The 19102-nt window shown below is 47.0% G+C and overlaps 1 protein-coding gene and 1 long non-coding RNA gene across 12 annotated transcripts in view; one reads left to right on the forward strand and one right to left on the reverse strand.

Moving 5' to 3' along the window:
- LOC146444755 (uncharacterized) overlaps nucleotides 1-9901 on the reverse strand; it is a 75069-nt gene extending 65168 nt beyond the window's left edge. For 2 of the 3 annotated variants that reach the window (XR_014852236.1, XR_014852235.1), the window contains exon 1: nucleotides 9324-9901. This is a non-coding gene — a long non-coding RNA (uncharacterized LOC146444755). The remainder of the gene's footprint in view (nucleotides 1-9323) is intronic. The other variant, XR_014852237.1, reaches the window with a different exon arrangement.
- LOC146444756 (uncharacterized) overlaps nucleotides 1-18480 on the forward strand; it is a 58799-nt gene extending 40319 nt beyond the window's left edge. For 2 of the 9 annotated variants that reach the window (XR_014852211.1, XR_014852215.1), the window contains 2 exons: nucleotides 3654-3741; nucleotides 5163-7982. Coding sequence is in view for 2 of the 9 variants with exons in the window: in XM_085060383.1 (XP_084916509.1) it covers nucleotides 17319-18218 (900 nt within the window). In the remaining 7 variants the exon portion in view is untranslated. Of the gene's footprint in view, nucleotides 1-3653; nucleotides 3742-5162; nucleotides 7983-16554 lie in introns of those variants that run through there. The other 7 variants (XR_014852213.1, XR_014852217.1, XR_014852214.1 and 4 more) reach the window with 4 other exon arrangements.
- Nucleotides 18481-19102: the final 622 nt, after the last annotated feature.

A 19102-nucleotide genomic window follows, 5' to 3' on the forward strand; every position in this document is an offset into this window, starting at 1 on the left:
AAATGTTTCTTTTTTAACAAGACCATTTAAAGTTAATTATGAAAGTAGGGCAGCCAGTATTAAGGTTAAATTTACTATTGTATTTTAAAATAACACAATAAAAATACTGTGCCACACATTTTTTATGCCAAAGTTTTAGATAATGCCAAACCACTGAAGGGGTAGAAGTCACTGGCAGAGTATTTGGAATTTTAACATGCGGAATGTGGAAACTGCTTCTGATAGCTTTTCTTTTTCTCTTTTAATGTATTTATCTACTTTGTAGTAATGACTAGTGTTTTCAAAATTGAAAAACCCACTGGGAGATGATAAAGTAGGTAATTTCATTTTTTCTCATTAGGTCCATGAATGAAATCTGTAAGAGGATGCGATGTACTAGTTGTGAAGTCTTCAAGGTCATGCTAATCAGAAATCATCACTTAAGTTCACCAACTAGCAGTGATTCATCCTTGTTGAATAAATCAGTTTTCAATGCTGTATGTTCTATAACATTTTTTTCTTACATGTTATGTACATTTATAGCTGCTTAATTTAACTGAGAAAAAATGAAAGGCTCCATTGCTACATTTTAATGGAATTCCGTTTTCCATCTACATACACACTTTTATAAATTGTAACTGGAAGACAAAGTCATGGTAAAGAGAAGCCTTTAAATTTTACAGAAAATGTAAAAATTAAGAATAAGAAGTTTGTTATATAGATGATTAAATTAAAATTGTACAGGCATGGAATCACAATCTAGATAGCAAAAAGATTCATATTTTATAAAGAGAATATATTTAATTTAATGACCCTTGTCTTTAAAATGAAAGAAAAGAAAAAGGAAATGTAAGAACGGGACAAAATAGGCAATGTAAAACAAGGCTTTTCTCTTTTCTGCTTTAAAATGTAGCTAGAATTGATAATTGAACTCAGAGACACAAACTAATTCACCCAGTCTGCAGATAACATGCACTTGTAGTTCTGGGTCCTAAACAAACACAATATGGGCCTTGCAAGTGCTTTAGAAAGGCCTGGTTAATAATCAGTTGTCCAGGAGTCCCCTCTGACCCGCGCAGCCCTCCTTCCCTCCCAACAAAACCCCGGCAGCTGTTGCCTGGCTGAGCCATCACGGTGCAGAGCTGAGCCCTTGTCACCACTGCCTGCCTTGGCTCTGTGGCTGCGTGCAGTCAGGGCAACCTGCATCTGCAACTCGGCTTCAGAGCAAATTAAAGAAAGCTGGGTAGCTGAGTTACTGAGAACTGTCTCACAATAAGGTAGAAGGAGATGACCTAGGGTTAGATGACCCTGACTATCAAGTGTGTTGCCTTGACAAATAGTAATTGCTTGACAATTGCTCTAGGCTTGGAAAACATATGATATCATGTTCATGCTGTATCCACTGATAGAGATTGTTTTCATTACACATACTGGATATTTCTAGCTCCACTGAAGGTAGTGATGTGTGAAAACATAGATAAATTCAAACTAGAGGTCTAAAACTTGAAAGTCTGAAACTTGAAAGTCTCTCCTTTGTTCGAGTTACTCCTTTTGGCTAGTGGATGTCTGTCTTTAACTCAAGGATCAGTCTATGTCCAGCATCTACAGTGGTGTTTGGAATTTTTTTTTTTTTTAATGCTGTCTTTTTTAGAGCTGGAGGATTTTCAGTGAAAGAATAACTCAGTTTTGTCCTTGGTGAATGCTATCGTCATAATTATTTCCATGTATAGGTTTCAGCATTAAGGCTGTTGGATACGTAAAAGAGTAGTCCACACTCACGGCTCAGTATTTAAGACATATGCAGAAGTTCAGCATTAATTACATATTTTAGACTCTGAAAGAAGAAGTTAATTTTTTTGGTCTGTTCTGTAACAGAACTTCCTTTTGAACTACTGTCTACAGTTACTGTTTCCTCCCCTTTCAGCAGAAGTTTTAGTGATAATATAAACATGAGCCTCTTCCAGTTGAAAATAATCTTATTTTATTTGAAATACAGTATTTCTTTTTCTGAAGAGTTGCTCAGTCTCTCCCTGAATTAATCTTATCTTTTTATGTTTTTCCTTGTTCCTTAACATGTCTTCTTAAGTATTGAGAAACTTCTCAATACAAGAAAGACTGCAGAGAAACACACAAGATTACACGATATTTTTATGGTGTATAGCTTGCTAAAATAAAAGAAAGGAAGGGTAGAAAGCAGGCAATGTACAGCGCTCATAGAGGCTCAAGTGGTTAGGGAGGTGTAAAGGAAAGGCGGCAGGAGTCTGTCAGGGGTCAGTACATGGTCACTCATGACCTCAGGGGCATAGAGACGTAGAATCCTTGTGACATGAGTTGCAAGAGAATGTGTGGGCTTTGATTCACTCATTTACACAGCACCAGAAAGTAAATAGGAGACTGCTTTCTTATTTGATGAAGACTTCAGTCATCCAGATCAGCATCTTCAATTAAACTTCTTATCTTTCCTTCCATTTTCATGTGCCTCTTAAGTGTTTCCAACAGGTTCTCCCTCTAGAATGATGACTCAAATGTGTGAGAAAAGGACAGTTTTGCTATTACTTGTAAATTTGTTGTCATTATTTTCATTCTTGCTTTCAAATTAAATATCTCCCAGTCTTTATGTTGAAACTGTGTGTTATTGACAACTACAATTGTGGCACCTAGATGTAGTATACAGCTTTGTATCTATAGACCTCAAGCTTCTTTTAAGCCTGGAATGAGATTTTGTTCCTTTAAAACTCTCAGAGCTCAGGTAATAGTGGCTGAGGCAAGATTAAACAGGATTTATTCCTTCTCACTGTTAGGCCACTTGACAGATTGAAACAGCTCTTCTAGCCTCTGGGTGCCACTGGCTCAGCCCAGCGTTTATGCAGTGCTTCATGCAGACTCTTTCTCCCAGTGCGAAACTTGCCCTATTCCAACAGGAGGCAGCTTACGGCTTCCTTCCACAGTTCCTACAGGAGGATCCCTGGGTGAGATATGAGGCTTTTAGTGCCCTTGCCCAGTAGGGTCTTCATCCCTAATGTGAAGAGAGTGGAAGACTGGTGAGAATTTCAGTCACCATAATTTTGGGTTTCTTTTTTTATGCGGAGATATGATATGGCATGAGAACTCCTCTTAAGAGAGATTTTCATAGTTGGATTAGCCTTTTGACATTCATTAGACATTGCTGACTAGGCACCTTGTCTTGGGAACTCTGAGTTTTGTATTTTGAAAAAAACACACGTGCAGGTAAACAAAATGTTGCTAAACACTTATTTCAGATCTTAGGTAATTTTAGACCTTTTTAACCCTGATATGTGTAGCACTGGCACATCCTGTAAGCATTATTTTGTCTCTTAGATTCAGTGAGATGTAGAACAGTTTTAATTGTCCCTGTCTTAGAATGGAAAAGCTACTGGTGAAATTCTGAGTCAAGGACAGGATTGTGGCCATTGTTTAAACTCCCATTCCAAACTTTGGCCCAAAACACCATCCATCTTCCACCTTTATATAGATTTAACATCGGCAGTTTGATTTAACTTAAAGTGTCTGTAGGAAGAGTAGCTAGCAATCTTAGATGGTGGGATGAAAGAGAGAGCAATTATATTCTTTAATGTGTTAATCACTCATGTTTATTTAAGCATACTCAGGAAATTATGGTAAGTTGCTTAACTTCTCTTTTAATTTATTTACAGGTCTACTTTACCTGTAGTGCTGAGCTATTGTGATAGTTTGATTTTTATGGTTTGCATCAAGTGAAGCTTTCAAAGCCATGTGTCAAAGGTAAGTTATTTCCATAATACTGTTATTTGTCTACATTCCTAAAAATATTGTATGTTTATGGTAGAATTTTCATCACTTTATTGAAGACTTAGCTCTGTTGAGAGGTCACATCCCGAGTAAAGGATGTTATGAAGCAGTAGGAGCTCCTGCAGCGAGCTCTGAGAGAGATTTTCTCCCAGTGCTTGCCAATATACTGAGGAAGTGTGCATACTGCACCAGCTTTTAAAATAGTGCAACCTGATCCTTTCTTTACAGCTCAAAGGGCGGGGGTAGGGGGCAAATTTGGAAGAATAGTAGCCCAGGTCCTCCTTCTCATTTTGGGTCTGGTTTTCTCTGTTGAGCGAAGAGAGCATCAATTGTGCATGACTATTATGAGAAAGGACCCTTTGCTCTCACCCTTCACATTTCTTGTGACATAGGCTAGGTTTAATCTAGTCTGTATTAGGAGAAACTAAGTACACTTTGCAGTGTCATAATGAGATTCCCCCTCATTTTCATTTTTCCTCAATGGTATGTAAATCATTGCTTGTAAGGGATAAAAATCTGTAGGAGTTACGAAACCAAAGTGATTGCACTAATGTGGAACTCCTTCTAGTTAATCTGCAGTGTTTATTGCTCTCCTTAGTGTCATAAAACTAAGATGAAATACACTTCAAATCAAAAGAGACCATCTAATTTCTCCCTGTATAACTAATAAAAGTAAAATTGACAAACTAAGATTGACAAAGTAAGGTGAATTAATTGACAAAGTAATTGACAAAATACGGTAAATTACTAAACAAATCTTTAAAAACAAGGATGGACAATGTGTAAGTCAGGAAATGGTTTTTTTGAGAGTTGCACTTGTGTGTAGAGTTTTGAAAGTTTTCCAGATACAGGAGTTTATAGATTTAACTTAGAAAGACTACCAAAATTAATATTTAGTCAGTAGCTGAGACAGCCAATCAGTACACTGTCATACAGTGGAATTTTGTGGAATTTATTGTTTTATAAGAAAGGATGTTCATGCAAGTACCGCATTCAGCCAGAAATGAGGATACTAAGAGTCCTTAAAAAGTACCTTTAAAAGTACCTACAAAAGTATTTGTACCTGTAGTCCAAGCTAAGAACACTTTTTTAGTCTGTGCTAGGTATATCTTGTGTACACAATATGTACATATTTTGAAGTGATGCCCTGACTAGCTAATATCATCTATATCTCTGTTGTATTCAGAATGTTAATTGTACATGTAGAAAATACAAATGAAAACCACTATAGTGCTTTAAAATATTAATAAGAATATTACTTCTTATGAAGCCTTGATGCCAGACTTGAAAACTGTTCTATTAGACATCCATCAATATTGCTAGAGGGTAAGACCCAGACTTTAAAAGTAGGTTCAAGAGAAGAAACTGAGGAAAACAATACTGCTTGTTTCCAGATACTAGAAATGAAACCTGCATGTGGATTTATCCAAGAATGCTATCAGTCTTCAGTTAGCAGAATCATGCCATCACTGGCTAGCTGCTGGAAGGAAGAGAGAGTTTTCCTTTCTTAACCACTTTCCATAAAACACCAGTTACTATAAAAGGATAGCTGGAGCTGTTCTGCTTTCTTCCTGTGCCTCAGGCTCCATTTTTTAAAACTTCTTTTTCTCCCCCTGTATCTCATCCATTGTAAATAACTACTGCCCTTTCCTGCTGTTAATAGTATTGTCATATGGCTGCAACAACATAAAATGGACATTTTGGATAACATAAAAGCTGGATAGAGGCTTCTAAAAAGCAGTAACTGGACTTGCAATCTTGTTAGTTATGCATGGCTGCTGCTTGTTAAAGTGCTACTGTGCAAAAGCTGAAACACTGGAACTGCCTGCTTGCAGAACCAGGAAGACTATGCTGTCTGAATCAGTCAAATTTCCAAATGTAAGTTAGTAACACCCTTTACAGATCAAAAGATAGAAATGTGTCTAGAGATTTAAATCTGTAAAGCTGTAGAAATCCATAGCACAGGCCTTTATGGTGATCAGAGAGAACTGCTTGTTATCATTGGGAATTGTAGGGCTGCATTTTTCAAAAAATACCTGGGATCATATGTACAGAATTACACTACAGAAAAATTAAGAAGTATTGCGCACCAAATGGTACAGACAGGCTGGTCACATATTCAGTAATACAGCAGGAATTAAATGATAATCTTTTTCAAGTGTGAAGAAAGGAAAGGAATGGTCATTCAGGTAATCACGTTCTAAATTACTCATTTATGTACTTCAAGTATTAAAAGAAAATCAGAGTTAGATAAATCAATAATAAACAAGCCTTATTTTTATAAACAAAAATATGATCTTGATCTTGCAGACTTAAAAAGGCTTCATACTGTAACATAAAACTAAAAAAACCCTACATAATGTATATATTAAAATGCAGGTTTCAACCCCAGTGAGTTAATACAAATTCACTTTTCTTTGAAGTCTAGTAACCCAACTCTAATCTCCAATGGGTTTTGATAGTTAAACCAGAAAGGGCTCTCAGTGTGAGGAGGTGTGTATGTTCATAAGCATATACACACACATACATATATATATATATATATACAGCTTGTTCCTTAATTGATAAATTAAAGATATACATGTGTAATACAGAGAAAGTATATTGATATCTAATACCTTTATGTGTGGGATATATAATTGACATTTGTTTATTATCTCTGGGAGTGTGACAGATCTGTGGAACAACTAATACCAATCCAAGGCCAGAATTTAAGGACAAAGCAGGTTTGAGGTACACAGAAACTTAGCTCATGGTGATGGGAGTTGGCTCCAGTTTCTGTGCCTCACTCATTAAGCCATGTCCCTACCCAAGCTGCTTTTCCAATCCGCCTAATACATCTATCCACTTTTTGTTTTCAGAGAACAGGCAGTATTGGGGCTTGCTTTATACTGTTGCCACTTTAATTCTCTCTGTGACAAGCTGCAGAGCCACAGAAGCATCCTGGCAGCAGCACTCGAGCTCCAAGTGCAGCAGAAGTAGGGAGCCGTGGAGGAGCCAGTCACAGCTCTCGGTCACTGGCCAACCCATTGCTTGTAGAAGTTAGCATGCTCAAGCTGACATTGATCCCTCAAGGGACTAGCTACCAGCTAAACAAAACTGGAGCACAGGGCTAGCCAAGCATAGATTCTCTGTGACCCTGTGTCAGGACCTGTCATCCTGTTGTAAAAGCTAGCTATGTTACCTCCTTGCCCTCTGAGACTCCCAGGGAATCCCCAAGTAAATGAAGAGAGGCGTTATTTACATCTCTTTCATGTCTCCAGCCCAATTTTTTTTCTTTTCTTTTTTATTTTTTTTTTTTTAATAACACAAAAATAACGAAAAACCCAAGAGATGGTGGAGTACTTTAAAATGGCATATTTGTTCCCTTATGAAGGCTTGCTACAACAAAACAAGAATAATTTGCTCTATTAATTATAGATAATAGAAAATGTGAAAGTATCTCTGTGGTTAAAGAAGGGAACATACTCTCATTGATGGTATCAATACTGTTGTATACAGCTGGGAAAGGCAGACAGATTGGAATATTACTGGTAGTTTAGAATATTTAGAAGCCAGGAGTTCTATAAAGTCTATTAAATACGCTGAGGGTAGAAATGCTCATTTGCTTTTGCAGAGGAAATAGAGCAAAGATACACCAGAGCAGAGAAAGCTAGCAGGACAAAGGAGATACTATTGACTCATTCCAGACTGCCGACTTAGCAGCTCAACTTTGTTTCCTTTTAACTTTTGTAACAGTAGGAGCTCAAAGCTTTTCAGTCTATTTTCTGCACAAATAGAAACACCCAGACTTCAAAAAGTAATACGCTTTGAAGAAACCCAAACCATTAACACATTAAAAACTGTGTGTACTATTAAACAAGGCTTCATGAGTACTTGAATTTTGCAGCAAGTAAGTGCTGGTGTTTTGGTAATAATTTTACACTGCTGCATTCTGGCAGACAATTCTTGACAAATATCAGTTTGTAAAGTACTTTTTTGTTGGTTTTAGTGTGATACAGTTTTATTGACTTTGCAGTGGGTAAGTACTGCTTCAATATTTTCACAGGCTGAGTAAACCCCACAGACACTTTTTCCCAACGCAGTAGCATATTGCAACAAGTTTCTAACCCCATAACATTACACTTGTAACACTGGGGAAAGCATACGATGTGTGAAATTTAGATCTTATCCTCGGTACTTAAATCTATATCCCTTAAAAAAAAAAAAAAGAAGTAATGTTTTTGTTGGCCATTCTGGACAATGGAGTGTTCAGAGCCATCGATATGACGGCTTCTACACTGACGGCGTCCCTGTGCCAAAGTCCCACCAGGACCATATTCCCCGGCAGGAGAGCTATCCCCGCATCCCCGCTCGCTGCCGGAGGGAGCGGTGGAACATCACAGACACCCCACGCTTACAGACACACCTCGCCTCTCTCACGGGCAATCCCTTCTCGAGCGTACCGTGTGCGCTGAAAACGTCATAAAACGTCATAAACTCAAACCGATGGGCATCGCGTAAGCCACGGTTGAAGTTTGGAAGCACGTAGTGCTGGGCTCGGCGGGGCCCTGCCGCCCCCTGCCCCGAGCCGCTCAGGGCGCCGGTCCCGCGGGGCGCGGGGGGAGCGGGGCGGGCGGGGCGCCCGTGCTCTGCCGTGGCGTCGGGGGGCCGCGCCCCCCCCCCGTTGGCGCGGCGGGCTGTCACTCAGGCGACGTCACAATACGCCTGTGTGAGCGCTGTAAACACTCGGGCGGGCGTGTGTGTGTGTGAGTGACGCGGGGGCGCGCCTCCCCACCCCCCAGCTCCCCCCCGGGTGGCACCGAGCCGGCCGGGCAGGGGGGTGCGAGGCGCGCCCCCGGTCGTTTCCCCGCGCGCATGGTAGCGGCACGAAAGGTAGCATCACTGGAGCAGGGGATGATGTAATTCTCCCTCCGGCCAGTGACTGCCTGCGCTTGCACCGATCCGACTTGCAAACCGGAGGGGGGTGGTTGTTTTACGCGTGATCGTATCACCATCTCCTGACGGCGCACCCCCCCATCCCCCGCTTTAAACACCGCTCCGCTCATCCCTCCCCTCCCCGGGGCGCGGAGGAGGGATGGGGCTGGGGGGAGGAGGGGAGCCCCGCGCCGTGTGTGCAGGGTAAACACGCCAGCGAGCGCCGCGCCGAGCGGTAAACAAGTCTGAGGTGCCCTCCGCCGCACGGCAACTTGCTGCGGGCGGGGTGTCCCCCCCCCCACACACACACGCACGCACGCACACTCACTTCCCCCTAACAAAAGCCCGTTTAATATCAGCGTCAGCTTTTGTTCGGCGGGCGGCAGCAGCCGTCCCCTCTCCCGATCACCTTATATCACCGGTCGGCCCCCCCGGCCAAATCCACGGGGCCCCCACGCCCCGTCCCCCCTGCGCGCATCCCCGCTCGCTCCGTGGCGCTGTCCCCTCGCCGCCTCCAAAGCTCCCCCGGTTCCGCGGAGCTCCCGGTCCCCGCTGCCCGCTCTCTGGGGCAGCAGGCAGGTAGGCGAGCAGGCGGCCCCCCCAACCCCCCGAAAAGGCAGTAGCCAAATGGCACTTACTGTCAGAAGAGAGAGCGAGGGGGGAAGCTCTTCCCTCGGCGCAAAAGCAAAATAGCCACTCGCAGGACGTTGCCAGCATAGGAGGCAGCAAGGGAAAATAAAAAGATCTTCCAGTAGCGGGGGAGGGGGGGGGGAAGGGGGAGAGAGGGAGGAAGGGAGGAGAAGGATTCGCCTTTTAACCGGAGAAAAATAAAATCAAAAAAATAACCGCGTGTGTTCCCCCCCGGTTGCCTTTTTTGTGCAGTTTCAGCAAAGCTGCGAGGAAGTTGGTCCTTTTGTTCCACTATTTATAGATTGCGTCAACATTGCGAAAAGGAGAAGGCGGAGCGGTGCCACTTACTCCGCGCCGAGGGGTGGTGGGGGAAGATATCGGGGTGGAGGGGCGGGGCGGCAGGGGGGGCACATACAAGCCCGGCGAGTACAAGCGACTTCAGCTCTCTCCCCCACCCGCCGCCGCTGCAGCCGCCGCGACCACGGGGGGAACCGGGCGGTGCAGCGGCGGCGGCGGGGAGAACCGCGCCGCTTCCCCGCCCGGCTGCCGCCGCACAGCACCGCCCCGCGGGCGGCGAGGCGAGGCGCGCCGAGCCGAGCGCCGGGGCCACGGGGAGGGGGGGACCCGCCGCTCGGTTGGGAGCTGATCGGCCCGCCGGTACCCTCCATCTCCCGGCAGAACCTGTTGCGACCCTCTCGGCTGGGAGCTCTGAGGGCAGGTGCACGCACCACCCGGCTCCGTTTGCTTTGCGAGGTAGCGCCGAAGGGTTAATCTGGGGAGCCGAGGGGAAAGCATTTTAGAACCTGGGGGTCGTGAAACTTAAGTATTTCTCCGCCACCGGAGAAGAAGCGGGGGGGTGGTGGGGGGAGGGAGGGGAGAGAAGGGGAACCGTCGTTTTTCTGGCCGAAGGCCAGTGTTTCTAAACTGAATGTAAACAAAGAAAACGGCAAACACCAGAGGAGGGCCTTCCACCGCCGCCGAGACTGGGGGGACGTATTCCCAAAGGGGTGCCGAGGTTTGCCTGCTCCTCGTTTCACTCCCGGTCCTGAACGCCCACGGTCACCCCGGCCACCGCCCTCGGGTGCCGCGGGACTGGGGGGAACTTTCCGCCGGCGGGGTCGGCGCACGGTAGCAGTCCTGGAAAAAAAAACCCTAAAACAAGTGTGTTCTCTTTTTTTTTCTGTTTTGTTTTGTTTGTTTCCTTTCAACTTCTTTTTTTTTTGGGTGGGGGGGGAGAAGTGAGGTTTCTTTTGTCGTTTTTTTTTGTTTGTTTTTTGTTGGGTTTTAATTTTTTGGGTTTTTTTTTTTTTTTTTTTTTGAGAGCTAGGGCTAGTCCCTCCCGTCCCGGGAGGCACAGCCGCCGTGCCCCGGGCGGGCGGAGGCCGGGACCGAGCTTGCCCGAGCCTGCCGAGCGCTCCCGGCTCCGGCCTTGGGGCTCCGTGGAGCTGCCGGTGCTGCTACTTGTAACATGCTCGGGGAAACATCCACCGCACTCCTGCTCGGTTGGGAAATCTTTCTATGTTCAGACGGGAGAATCCTCCCTTGCCATCACACAGGCCGGTGGAGTGTCACCGCGGGGTTAGAGAGGAGCTGGAGGGAAGGAGGAAGGCTGGAGACGTGCGTGACCGTGACACCGCTGCTGTGATCGCCCTAAAAATACCCCTGAGGGACCTGCGGGCGATTCGTGCGCCCAGCAGAAACAGCCGTCGAACCGGGCCACGTTTGGGGCTTTTTTTTCCCGCTCCTTATTTTCGTGAGTTCTATGGGCGGATGAGTTCTCCTCCTAGTTGTGCTTCGGACAACAGATGCCTTCGCGATGATGATTTTTCTGGGGGAGAGTGCTATTCTCTCGGAACTCCCCCCTCCTGCCCCACCCAAGCCCACGCACGGCCCCTGCTTTTGGAGGAGCTCCCAGCGGAGCGGGGAGCGCAGGTAATGCCTGAGGAAAGCTCCAAGCGAATAAAATAAATTCCGTTAGTGTGTTTCTTTTCTTGAAGCGTCCCCTGATGCCGGGCTTTCCTCTCCTCTACAACTTCACCGCCAAATCTCCGTCCCACATCGCTGCTCTTGCGACAGAACACGACGCTTGCTCATCTTCCGTGGGCTCTCCGTGGGGACTGTGGCTACTCTTTGCCCGTTCTGCTGTGGTTGAAAAAAAAAAAAAGAGAGAGAAAAGTAATGAAAGGGGAGAAAAAAGAAAATAACGAAAATTACGTAGTTCGAAGACGGACGGTGTTGAGTGTTGGATTGTTTTTTGCATACAAAACCCATAGCACAAGTGAGTTCTTTTAACAGTCTTTTAACTGATGGTGTAAAAATTGGCTGGTGGTGGAAAGTAGTAGATAGTGGAAATAAAGCATAGATCCAAACTGTGAACCGTGAATAAGCCTTCCTGGAAAGAACTGAAGTGAGTAGAGACTAGAGAGTAGGTAGGCAATTCTCTCTCTTCTATTCTGTAAAAGGAGTGCGACGCGCTGGCATTTTTTTTTTGATCATTCTGAGAGAAAAGAGTAAAGAAAAAAAAAAAAAAAAAAAAGGTTGTGGTGGAAACGGGATGATAAAAGCCAAGTGTAAAAGGCATAAGAATCGAGGCGCGTATGCCCGCCCCGGGCGCTGCCCCGCCGCAGCCCGGGGGCTCGGAGCCGGCGGCTGGGCTTCAGCAGAAGCCACGGCGTTCAAAAATGTTGCAACAGCACTTTGGAAGTCTCTAAAGAAAAGCTGAATTGTTGGAACTTAGGTAACTTAAGGAAACTCGTTATGACCTACATTGCTGTTCTGAGTCAGCAGCTGCAGCCCCAGCCCCGGCGGGTCCCGCCGCCGCCGCGCACCCCGCACCCCTTGGGCGGAGCCGCCCCCCCGCCGCCGCCCGGGCTCGCTGCTTCCCGGGTTTACAAACAAACTCGCCTGCATCGAGACGGTTTCACTTCTGCTGGAAGGAATGTCTCCGCCGCTTCCCCCCCCGCCCTCCCCCCCAGGTTTGCGGACAGATCAGCTTGCGTACCTCAGTGCTGGTTTACCGGCTGGTTTGTGAGGGGGAAAGAGCTTAAGCAGAAGGCAAGGTCTTTCTCCCAAGTTTTTCAGAGCTGTACTTTATTTTCCGAAGGGATACTGGTTGTTTTCTGCACCGGGAAATAGATGCCTTATAGGGGAAAGTTACTACATGTTGCACACTGCTTTGCTCTTACGATACAGAAGGAAACTCCGAAGTTCCAATCAAAAACTTACCGAACAGCTTTCCGTATTTGTTCTGTAATGTAAAGTAAAAGTAGCAACGATTAAGCTCCAAATGTCCACACTGTCAAGATTCATAGTTGAATCCAATTTGCAGCGAACTCGGACAGTTACACCGAGCGTCTGTTAAACGCGCGGTCAGCGTCAGGGGAAGAACCCAGAATGTTTTAACGTCTTGATTAAAGTAATATGTGCGCGAAGGTGCCGCATCAGCCCCACCAGGCAAGGGACTGGGAAAATCATCCAGTCAGCTTTCTTTGATATTCAAAATGACGAAAGAGTCGAGATGAAATGACCTTAGAAAACTCCGCCTTTGGAAAGCCGCGCTTGCCGCTTCTCCCTCGCCCCCCGCCGTTCCCCCTCAATTCTCACTTTTTGTTTATCGACACATCGTTGCCACCAGCAGGAGAACTGAAACGACAAAACTTAACTCCAAACGCCTTGGTTTTCCGGTCAGGCGTTTACCGGGTTTGCACACCGCTTCGAGCGCTGCTTTCGGTAGTATTGTCATTATTGCAGAAACATTTTTACAAACTTTTAGGGTATTATTGGTCGACTACGGCAACTCACTGCATTTAATAATGGGACAAAAAAAAATCTAATTTCCTTTCCTTTATTTTTTTTAAAAGAAAATCTCACAGCGTTGGTAGAGTTGATTTAATGCTCTTTACTAACAACTTCTAGCAGCTGTGAGTTTCTTGCAAGAGTGGTAGTTCAGTGTCCCCTCTTAAGAAACCAGCGAAATTTGGAGACAGAGACTGAAAGCAGCCCCCCGTGCCCCTAAGCAGGGAGGGGAGCAGGAAAATGCCGCCTGTGATTTTGGGTATCGGGGAAGAATTGTTTCTCGGTGTGGTGGTGGCACCTCCCCAAGCCCCGTTTCCCAGCAGATGAGTTTGCAGCTGGACACGGGGGTACATCCCTGCTGTCTCACCGTGGGGATGAGCGCCTGTCGCTCAGCCACCTCCGGCACTGCGCTCGGCGGGTGCTGCCAACCACTACTAAATAAAGTCAACGCCTTCGCCTGCCTGATTTTTAATTTATCAAAGAACGCCTAAAATTCCCCCGTGGTGTCATGGAAAGAGAGAGACCTCTTCTTGCTCACAAGCCCCAAATGTCAAAGACGGGGGGGAGAAGACGTTCGCGCTTAGGGAGGAAAAAGTGAAAAAGAAAACCCAAACCAAAGAAACCAAAAATCCAAGCCCAACAATAAAAGTCCCAGATACAGCTGGGTAGGAGAGAGGTGCGAGGGAAGAGGGAGTGAGAAGTGTTTTAGCTGTGCCGGGGCTGACACGGTGCGTCTGCACTTCCAGCGAAGCGGGAGCGACTCCGGCATCCCGCTCTCTTCCTCGGCGGTTTTCTTGGGAGTTCTGCGGGAGCACTGCCGTTTCTCCTGGGCTGCACTCCCTGAGCTCTGCGAGGCAGCCCCAGGACCCGGTGACCTCCCCTTGCCCCTCGCTCAAACGCCTCCAGAGGGCTTGGGCAGCCCCGCAGCGGGACGAAGGCGGGCGGCGGAGTCCCCTCCGCTCCCCCAAATCTCTCTCCGTACGGTCAAGCCCACGGAATGGGCTGGAAAGGCGAGATTTTGGGAAACCTGTGGAGAGAATGGACGTGATCTGCGTGTCAAAGCGAAGATGAAGGATCAGTAAGCCGCAGTTAACACCAATCACTTCTACCGAGATTTTTGGGACGCTTTTTTTTTTGGACTGAGATGGTTGGTTTTGTTTGTTTTTTTTTTTTTTTTTTTTTTGGTGCGTCTAGAGCCGCGTAATTTCGTAATTTTTCAGATATCATTGTCGATATCCAGCGTGTGTGACCAGGTTGTTAGAGAGTGAGCGATTTTTGTTCATACAAACTGGATCTCTGCGAGGTTTAATTTAACCCCGTGCGCCTCATCATGTTTCTTTTACCGAAAAAGTACCTTTCTGGAGAGCCTGCCGTCAGCTCGGTACTGCTCTCTATTGCGGGACCGAAAAAGCACGATGCGATGTATGCAAAGTGACTGTAGCCTTTCAGGATGTTGCTGAGGTTAAATCAAAGTCCCGGGACGGTAAGAGCAAAAACCTGGTAGCCGTCCAAGAACAAAATCGTTATTTTCAATTGAGTCGAGGTTTGTTTTTTTTTTTTGTTTGGTTGGTTTTCCCCCTCCTTCTTCTTTTTCTTTCTTAGCGTAGCTGGAAAGTGTCTTTGTTCTCTGTAAATTAGTGGGGGCTCTAAAACGTTCTTGTCACGATTGACTGGTGAGACAATACATGCAGCAAAAAATTACAACGCTCAGCGAAAGAAATGCTGTAACCTGAGTTTGGATGAGCGGTGTCCCAGCGAGCACTTGCCTTTTCCTTTCCCCCCCCTTTTTTTTTTATTTTGTTTTTTTTTTTTGTTTTTTTTTTTTTCTTTTGAAACTTCCGTAATTTCAGAGCTGTGGCCAGGAGCAGGGGGTGTTATTTCATAAATGCCCCCCGATGGCTGCCGAGCTGTCTCTGGTCGGAGTGGGGCTGCGGGGCAGCGGGACCATGGGCATGGAGACATCACTTCTCCCTTCTGCAAACGTTAAGTTTCTCGTTCCATTTCGTTCCCCAGTCCAAAGATTTCCCTGATGATAACAAAATATCTGTGTATCGGCTCGCTTTCGCGCCAGGGTCAGCATTCTGCTCATCCCCTCAATGTCAGCTTGCTCAGCGTCCCATTGTCGAACACCCTTTTCTGCAGAGATGTCCCCAAGCTCATATTTCCATGTGTTCCCCTGCCCCTCTCCTGCACGAGTGGCATTGGGGCGGGGTTTCGTCTCTTGTCAAACTTTGCACAGACGTAGGTATAAATTCAGGTACTTTGAGCTCCACAGACGACTGTGTTATCTTGCTAATTGGCGTCACTAAATTATCCGATTTTAAATCTCGTCGTTAAGTATACCAAATACAAATACTCGTCACCTTGGGTGTCTGGTGGTACTTTTATTTCTCCCGGCGCATAAGGAGTTATTTAACATGTAGAGAGAAGCGAAGAATCACCTTTTTTTAGCAGAAGGTCAAACGGTGCAATTAAGCAAAGAAGTTCAGAGAGTCGAGAAAAGCTGGAATACCGCTATTTAAAAAAAAAAAAAAAAAAAAAAAAAAAAAAGCAAAAAAGCGCAGCAACAGCTGTCTAGGTTTTTTCCCCCACCTCCAAATGTAACCTTTTGGAGTTGAGTTAGCTGCTGCGTCTGGGTTATTCCCTCGTCCGGGGAAGATGCCGAGCTGCTGAGGGGCCCGATTCTGGTCGCGGGGCAGTTCCCAGTGCGGCGGTGGGGACAGGGGCCGGGGGGTCCTGGCACTGCAGCCGTCCCTACCCTCATCTCTTGGTCAGGCAAAGCGAGGCGAAGAGCAGCTGCCAGCCTGCTGCGGATCTGCTTCCCAGGCTGCTTTTGGCTTCCGCGGAAAGAGTGGTTACTGTAAAATGTTCAGATTACTCGGATGGAAACTTTCTGATGTGTTGGAAATATGTAAAGACAGAAACGACAATGACACCGCTTCGAAACGTAACTTCTGACTCCACAAAAAGCCAGAAAACCCTTCAGGACCTGGTAGTGAATGACAATTATTTCCACACCGCTCCGCTGAAACTCAAACGTTTGTGCTTGGGGGAATTTTGTACTTTCCTTTTCCATCACCTCCGGAGAATGGGGGAATCCTCCTTTATCACCGCCTGTCCTGCGGTCCATGCTACGGGGCGCCGTGTTCACTTCCCGCAGGTTTCCAGGCGGGACAGCGGAGTCTCCCTGCGGCCAGGATTAGTTTTCCCCGCTCCCCCCTTGCCCCTTTGGCTGGCCTGTGCAGGACAGAGCGACAGCATACGGCCGGTCGCTGCACCGCCACCGCTGCCCGCGGCCACCTGCCCTGCGCGCCCGGCCGGGGCCAGTGGTTCTGCAGCCACTTCCAAATGAGTAATGTTTGTTTGTTTTTTTTTTTCCCCTAAATATTTTTTTGTTTTTATTGTTATTGTTTCTGTGCACCAGCCTCTTATCTTTTCTCGCAGACACTCTCGCAGAGCCAGTGAAGGCAGTGGGCGTGCAAGCAGCTGCGGCAGCCCGGAGATGTCACCTTTCTCCCCGCTCTCCTCGGAACGCTGCCTTTAACACGCTGGCAGTGCTGGTGATCCGGCTCCAGCTGCTGCTGTTACTGGTCAGTATTTACCACCAGACAGTCGTTTATCTCCCGCGTTCAGCTTATTGTTTTTATTTCCGGGAAGAAAACACAAAAAATAAAAAAGAAAATTAAAAAAACCAAGAAAAAAAACCAAGACAGTATATTCGGCCATTTTCTGCAAACTTGACACCCCGAACTGCGGGTTTGTCCGTGCTCGGACTTTTCTAGGCGAGCTGAAGCGTTGCTGATCTTTCCCTGAGCACAGTAACTGCAAACATCACAGCCAGGCGTCAAAGCGACTTTTGGATCCCATCGGCAGAGTCCCCGGCTCCTTTCCCCGTGCTTGTCTCTGTAAGAGTGGCCATGAGCTATCCCGGGGCACGATTAACTCTTCCTGTGGCCCTGGAACTCTCATCGAGGGCTGCACTCGCGAAGTCCCTCCGTTTCGTGCCGCCTGGACGGTACAGGGGGGACGAGCCTCGCCCTAGGGCGCCCCGGGGCACAGGCGGGATGGGTACCCCCGGAGGAGCTGTGGCAGTGCCGGCACAGTGCTGGCACTGTGTTGGACAGTTCACAGCCGTTCACTGGTAAAGTCTGGGACAGCGCTGGGACACTCTGTGACTGTGGCCGGGCAGTGCTGGGACAGCTGGGGCGATGCTGGGACAGTCGGGTACTGTATTGGAACAGTTGCGATGGTGCTGGGACATCCTGGAACGGTGCTGGGGCAAAGCTGGGTCAGACTGGAACCGCCCCAGCACCGCTCGAGACAGTGCTAGAACATCTGGGACAGTGCTGGTACCGTCTGGAACTGCCTCGGGACAGTTAGGATGGTGCTGGGACTGTCTTGGCACAGACTGGGACAGGGCTGGAATAGTACTGGAACGGTTAGGACAGTGCTGGTACCTCCTGGGACGGTGCCGGGGCGGTGCCGGGACAGCTGGAGCAGTGCTGGGCAGGCTGCGAGAGGGCAGCGCCGGGAGGCGCCGGGTCGGGGGGAGGCCGAGCCGGCAGGAGCTGCGGGAAGGAGGGAGCTGCGTGTGGCACCACCGCCGTCACACCAGGGCCGTGCCGGGAGGGGCTGAGCCTCGGCCTCGTTTTGTGCTCTCCCAGCGGAGCCCGCCCCGGGACACTGGCGGCTCGGCCCGGCCCTGCCCGGCCTCTCTGCGGCCGCTGCCAAGGGTCAGCGCGGGGAAGGGCTGGCCGGCAGAGCCGCCCTCGGGCTCTCCGCGCAGCTCGCCCAGGGCTCCTTACAGCCGGCCGCCGCCTCCCCGCGGCTCTCCGCTGACACGGGGCTGCCGAGATGAGGCGTTCAAGAAGTGCCCGCATCCCGCATCTCTGCCGTGTAAAAATAGCCCAAAGCTCGAAAAGGCGGTTGAGAACATCAGTCCCTTCTGGCTTCTGTACAGCTGCACCAATACACCCTGTAGTTTGCCCCCCTCGTTCGAGTTTTCTTTTGCCCCACCTCCTGCAGACCCCGGGCCGCCGCCCGCCCCGCCCATGCGGGTCATTCCCGCTCCGGCTCGTGGAGCTGTTCCACCGATACTCCACTATTGAAATTGCAAACGATTCGCCCTCTCAAGAGCCAGTGGCTCTGGAAAGATGTCTTCTTCATTACTTTTGCTTAGAGGTGTAAGATGCAGTTTTTTATTTGCCGTAATAATTTAGTGGACCAAATTCATTAAAGAGGTTTGCGTTGTATGATCCCGTGGGACAATTTTAATCGATGATGAAATGTTATTTGACTTGGCAGTGTAATAGTGGCGATTTAGCTCATCAAGATGTAAATTAAGAGTAAACAGAAAAAAATGTTTCTCTGCATACATCTGAATGTATATCTCCTCCTTATAATACTACTTCTCAGTCATAAATTAATAAGTATTCTAGAGGGAATTGAAAAAAGAGTAACCAAAATGATTAGTGTATTAAATGATTAAAGTATGGAGAAGCTTTCAATATATGTAATGTACACCTGCATAGATAGATATGAAAGTATTTGGCTAATGAAATGTGTGTGCTTGTGGCTTTGCAGATTTGCAATGTGCAAGTGTAATAGTACTGCTCCTGCTGAGATGCTCACTCATACTAGCAATGCTCAGTGCTTCAGAACGATGCTAGGTGCTGGCCTAGAATTCAAACTAGTTTTGAATTGTTGCTTCAAGGTATGCAAACTTTAGAGAGAAATGAGATTTCAGCAGCTTCACATCTCTGGCCTGTTATATTACCTAACTCTACATGGTTTAATGTGCGGCTGTGTATTTGTCAGTCTTCTGAGAGTCCAGATTTTCTCATGTATTTCACTGCAAATTGAAGCACTTGATTTGGAACTGTGTATCCTACCTTAGAGGCCAGGTCCCTGATCTGATATGACAGTATCTAGCTAAAGATAAAAATAAAAAAATGTCATATGGAAAGGAAGTCTTGTCAGTGTAAAATGATAT

Source organism: Lichenostomus cassidix, chromosome 1, assembly GCF_008360975.1.
Source record: "Lichenostomus cassidix isolate B80296 chromosome 1, HeHo_3.0, whole genome shotgun sequence".
Lineage (NCBI taxonomy): Eukaryota > Metazoa > Chordata > Aves > Passeriformes > Meliphagidae > Lichenostomus > Lichenostomus cassidix.